The sequence below is a fragment of the Antechinus flavipes genome, chromosome 2, assembly GCF_016432865.1.
Source record: "Antechinus flavipes isolate AdamAnt ecotype Samford, QLD, Australia chromosome 2, AdamAnt_v2, whole genome shotgun sequence".
Lineage (NCBI taxonomy): Eukaryota > Metazoa > Chordata > Mammalia > Dasyuromorphia > Dasyuridae > Antechinus > Antechinus flavipes.
The window spans coordinates 498385644-498391643 of record NC_067399.1 but is presented as its reverse complement, the minus strand read 5'-3'; the positions used below and the strand labels follow the sequence as shown (position 1 = coordinate 498391643).

At 46.8% G+C, this 6000-nt stretch overlaps 1 protein-coding gene across 1 annotated transcript in view; it reads left to right on the top strand.

The window, feature by feature from the left end:
* The first annotated feature begins 208 nt into the window (after positions 1 to 208).
* Positions 209 to 6000, top strand: part of NIBAN2 (niban apoptosis regulator 2) — a 97617-nt gene continuing 91825 nt past the window's right edge. The window contains exon 1 of the mRNA XM_051980031.1: positions 209 to 628. Coding sequence (XP_051835991.1) covers positions 574 to 628 — 55 coding nt within the window. The 5' untranslated portion in view covers positions 209 to 573. The remainder of the gene's footprint in view (positions 629 to 6000) is intronic.

Below are 6000 nucleotides of genomic sequence, written 5' to 3'. Positions count from 1 at the left end.
GGTTCTCTCTGTCCCCCACCCCTTCAGCACAACCTGCACGCTGTACAAGCCAGCCAGTGGTGTTGGTATTGTTATGGATGAACAACCCTGAGGGGATATGAAGTCGGAGCTCAGGACTAACTCCCTCTCCAGTACCACTCCCCCCTCCCCCCCTTTCCACCATTTGGGGAATGCGGGAAATACCAGACTCTGGGGTGGAGGAACTGGCTTCGTTCAATAGCTCTCACCCTTTGCTCTCCCCTCCTTCCCAGCCCAGTGAGTCTCAAAGAAAAAGGCAAAGCCCCGCCCCTGGGGCGCAAGGGGTGGGCTCGGCCCGGCCGAGGGCGTGTCGGCTGCGGGGCGGGGTCCGACCCGAACGGGCTTCTCTCCGCCGAGGCGCCTCGGGCTTCCCTGGGCTAGCAGGAGGCGGCGGAGGCGGGCGCTGGACACTGGACGCTGCCCAGCCTATGGAGAAAGCCGCTGGATTCTGAGACTGCGGCGCGCAGGAGGCGAGCTCGGCCCCGGGCTTGGTTGGCTGGGGTCAGCGTCTAGGGGCTGCACCGGGAGGCTACGCGGGTCCCCTCTGTCTCCGCCATGGGGGACGTGCTGTCTACGCACCTGGACGACAGCCGCCGGCAATACATCTCAGGTGAGCGCCCTGTGCTGTCTGCCCGGGCTCCCATCGGGTGGTCCCCGGAACTGCAGGGAGGCCGGACTCCCCTCCTCCGTTCTTGCCTCCCCGCCCGAGGGGGCCCGCAACCCTAGCCGGGTTTCCGCTCCGCGTCCCTTCCCATCCTCCCCTCCCCATTCTCCCGCCCTGTGGCTCCCTCCCGCCCCCCGCCCCTCTGCCTCGGCTCGGCTCCTGGGCTCCGGAAAGGAGAGGAGGCTTGTCTTCGGGCGCGGGCACCGGGTTGCCTCTTGCAGTGTGAGCGCTTAGCCCCGAGTGGAGCAGACTTGAGGCTAGTCCCATCCCCTGAGTGCCCAGTCCTGCTATTTGATCTCCGGGTGTGTGCCTTCTGGGTCGGTGGCTGGGCTTCAGGCCCAGCTTCGATTCCAGCTCTTCCCTTCTTGGAGGCTCTAGCCCTCGCTGGGAGGAGACTGGTGAATCCTACCCCTGTCTGAGTGCCACCTCCCTCTTTCTGTCTTCCACTCTTGCCCACTTACTTGCTCATAGAGAATGCCTTCTGCTCTTTTCCCTGTATCTTTGAAGCTGCCGGGAGTTTGGGAATCTCTCTGGCAAACTTTTTGTGGTCGCGCACTACAGAAGGGTGTCTGAGCAGTGCCATGGAGGTTTGGGGTAAAATACTTTTTAATAACGGTCAACAGGGCTGGACAGTCGTCCTGGGCTCACAGTTCCATTTAACTCTGCCGTGCTTCTTCATTCCTGCTCTTCCTCCTGCATATCCTCAAAATTAGTGGCAAGTCCCTTCTCCTTCCTGAAGCCTTCCTTTCCCACTTCAGCCCTCATCTCGTAAATCTGTGTCGCTTTCGGTACCTAGCACAGTATTGGACATTTATAGTAGATGCTGATTAAACTTATAGTAGATGTTCAGTCATCTAACAGGTTACAGTTCTGTGACGGGCCTTGGACTCTTAGTAGATCATGTAGGTTTTCACAAAAACCCCACAATCTCCCAACTAAATCTTCTAGAAGGTGAGGATGGGGAAGTAGTATAAATGAGTGTCAGCTGCTGTGCCTTTGCTCCCATAGATTAATATTCTTCATTTTCCAGAAGCATTAAAGAGGAATCAGGGTGTGGTGAGGCACAGGGCAGGGTACTTTGGGTTCCCCTGTGGAGTGAAAGCTGATTTGGGGCCTTTGGAGGGCTGAAGACTGTCTGCTAGTATTCCAGTCCCCAGCTTTTCTGAAAATCCGAAGCACATACTCAGGGGACTGGAATGTGGGACAACCACCATCCAAGCAGAACCCCATAGAAATTCCAATGTAGGTGCTTTTTGCTAATCTACTGTAGATACTTTTTGTTAATTTAGTATAGATGCATTTTCTAGTACCCTGGCTTAAAATATTTAACTTTCCTTCAATAAAATATTTACAAAATGCCTACCATAGGCATCCTAAGGTCCCTCAAGAAACTTGGAAAAGATGAATTGTATATCAGACAGAAAATGATAGTGCCACAAAGGAGGTATGAACCTTTGGTCTCTAGGAAACAGAAGGCATTCCCAAGGCCTTTCTGTCCAAGATGAAGGGACTTTTGTTGAAGTCCAGCTCTATTGAGACTTGTTTATGCAGAGCCTGCCCTGGGGAGGTGGAGAGGAAATAGAGGGTTGATCTCAAAGCTCTTACTCTCTGTCCCCCACCCAAGTCCTGCCCCTCTACCCCCATGACATCAGTTGAATATCCTTTACTGAAACCAGGGTGGAGTGCAGGGAGGCTTTCTCCAAGGGTCTGCTTTTCTTCCACATTAATAACCCTCCTTCAAATGCTTTGAATTCCTGGTCCAGCCCCACCTGGGGCCGAAGTCTGAAAGGGGCTAGGGGAATGGAGGATCTAATACCTTACCTCCCATTGATCTGAGCAGCCTTGGAAATGCTGCTTCCAGAGACATGGAGTCATTTCATCCCCTTTGGGGCCCAATAGGCTCTGTCTCCCTCCTTCTGCTTTGAGGACACTTTCATCAGTGAAACTTCTAGAGGTCTTATATGGTACCTCCTTTTTCAGCCCCTTTGAAAAGTCACCTTTAGGAGCATCCCATCCCACAGAAGTAAAGATATTTATTATCCGGAAGTTTAGTTTCCTAGGGTAAGTATTCCACCCTGTATACCCCAGAGCAGGTGAAAGCCAAGTGGCAAGTCCTAGCAGAGGTCAGGAGCTTTCAAACTGTTGATAATGTTTTGTTTATTCAGTCCCTTTCATCCATGGATTTCAAAGCATCTTGCAAGCATCAACTTGCTTACTCACTAGTATCCATGTGGGATAAATTGCAAACTTGATAGACTTCTGCTTCTCCAAAGTGTGTGTCCCAAGCTCTCCAGTCTCACCCCTAGCCCTCCAAAAGTTGGCATTTCAATCTCCATAGCAACATGAGACTGGATGTTGGTATCCTCAAAATTTATCTTTAGGAACAGTTGCCTAGCATTTAACTTATACTATAGAACTCTGAGAATGTCCATTTGTCTGTATTGGACATTCTAGCATAAGGAGTCTGTAGTTTATATCTAAAACATCCTCAGGATAAACTTATAAAGTGTGGGCTGTCTCTGCTCCTGCAGCTTCGGGACCAAGCAAACTGTCTACATAGTGGTGGTAGTGAGGATCGCTACTCAAGAGAGTCTTGTGTAGAGAAAACAGACTTATTCTGTGTAGCATTAGAAGGCATCAACTAAGACCAGTGAGTGAAAGTACTGGAGAAACATTTTGGCTTATGTAAGGAAGGGCTTTCTAATAGAATTATCTAAAACGGGATACTGGAAGGAAGCATGGACTATGGTGCCTTTAATGCACTTTCTGAGATTGTATGATTGTACCTCGGACTCCTTCAAGTCGATTGGGCCATGGTTGGTGAGGGAATATTGTGTTCGATGCTGATGCATCTTTGATACTTTGAAGTATAAAAAGTTTTAAATCTTTTAAAAATATGCTTTAAAAAAAAGTTTGCAGCTAGGGGTTGTCCACAGATCTCTGGAGGTAAGGGGAGCCTGGTTTTTAGCTTCATGTCATCTTGCCCCAGAGATATGTTGGTATCTATCAACTTACTTCGGACCAGGAAACCACAGTGAACAGGAAGTGATACCCAGTAGATTGTTCAGTGAGTGCAGATGTACTAGAAGAGGGTGGTTTAAGCATTTGCCTTCTGATGGCTTGAGCCTTTACTATCCATGCCCAGATGTTGATAACATCTTAATTTTGTGTAGTGTTGCTGGTATCACATAGCATTCTCACACAGTAGAGGGTTCTGATTTGTCTGGGCATGGGTGTGGAGATCAATTGTTATTAAGCATTTATTTAAAAACCACTCTCATGTGGGTTTCTGTGCTAAGTGCTGAGAATACAAAGTGAGAATAGTTCCTGCCTTCAAGGAGCTTACATTCTTTTGGGGAGGCATTGGCATTTGCTTTCCAAGGGCGTGGTAATCACAAATTTCTGTACTGTTCTGTATTCTATAAAAGAAATTCTTAATCTGGAACCAATGAACTTTAAAAAAAATTTGTTAACTTTTTCAATATAATTAGTTTCATTTATAATCTTTTGTATTTTATTTTAAAAACATTCTAAAAAGGAGTCCACAGGTTTCACCAGACTGCCAAAGGGGTCCATGTTTTTTAAAAAACATTTAAAACTTCTACTTTAGAAGATAATAATTCTCCTCCCCCAAAAAACCATAAGAGTTGCAACATCCATCTTGCTGGATATGAGAGCTAGGATACATGTGGTTTCTGAATACAGAGTTAAGAATGAAAGACTCCAAATCATCATTGAATCTTGCACATAGTAGGTACTCATTAAATGTGAAATTGAGTTGAAATCTTTCTTTTAATAATACCTTTTTCAGAAGGAAATTGTTAATTATTCAGATGTTTTAGGGTTACAAAAGTCTTTTAATTTTTTTTTTCTAGTCAATTTAATTGCCTGAGACAACATCTTTCTCATTCCCACATTCCCTCTGCTTCTTCCCAACTCAGGAAAACTTAATTCAGCTTAACCAAGGCACCCTGCTCAGTGAGCAAAATTGACTTTGGAGCCAAGCCAAATGAGACTGTTGTACTGAAGGAAGAAGAGAGTATTAAGGGATTTGTCCTTGAGCAAGAAATTGCTAAAGCTGACTGACTTTGACCTCCCAAATGTACAGCTGCTTTGAGAAGAGGTTGAAGTATTTGTATTCATTCAGTCCCTCCTCTCGACAGCTCCAGCCTTGACTAGCACAGAGTATTTTTGGGGACTTTCATGTCATAACTCAGAAACCCTGAAAATGGAGGAGAGGGGGCAGTTTCATCTCCCAATTGATGGCTGCTCTATTGGATGCTATTGCCTGGGTAAATGCCAGGCCCAAGACAGGCTATGGAAGATAAAAAGACAGGCCTGCAGGGGGTGAGTGAATAAGGGGAGAAGGAACAGCCCGTCATGTGTCAGAAGCTCTTGTATAGGTTGCACAAGTACATCACTCTCCTTATTACTCATGTCTGAAACTCATGAACAATCTGCCTTTGACCAGTGCTATTCTCCTTCTGAACAGCCTCCTCCCCTTACCCTCCAGCACAGCTCATGATTCATTTAACCTCAGGTCTCCTTGTAGCATCATCCTGTGGTTTCAAAAATTCCTGAACAACATTTTAGATATCCCCCACCCCAATGATTCCACTTCCTTGACTAGAGAAGAAGGGTTTCCATAGAATGGGGAAGGATTAGAGCAGAAGCTGGGGTTTCATACCAGGCAGATAGGCAGTCAAGTAATTGCTACTCATGGAAGCCTAGAATCAGGGCTATAGATCTTAGAGGAGGGTGGAGATAGGGGAAATGGAATGGTGGTAGCTCAAGACCATGAGGGGAGGAGGACAGAAAACACAGGCAACACCTCTGATCAATCATGTTACCCATAAGTGTGTGTGTCTGGAAATCCCAGATGCATCTAGTGCAAGCATGCTCTGTGAGTGACATTAAATCATGGGACACTCAGAAAGAAAAGAAAGGAGGAATGAATTAAATTAGAAAGTGTAAATCTCTTTCTAGAGCAAGTATGTTGCATGGAGCTCAGGTCAACAGTGTCACAGTGCATGGAAAGAGCCAGAGTTCCACAGGCAGGGATGAGAGGAGCAATAAGGTCTGCTCCTGTGATTTCATATAGTTCCAGGGAAATTCCTGATGAGGGAACTCCCTCTAGCAATGCAGCTTGCTATCTCCTCTGCAACTTAAGATTCTAGTGAATTGCCCAAAGCAGGTCAAAACTATGTGACTTGCTCAGGGTCACAAAGCTAGTATGTGTCAGAGGCAGAACTTGAACCCACAGCTTTCAGTCTCCAAAGCCTTCTAAAGAATGAGTAAAAGAGTACAGATTTCAGAGC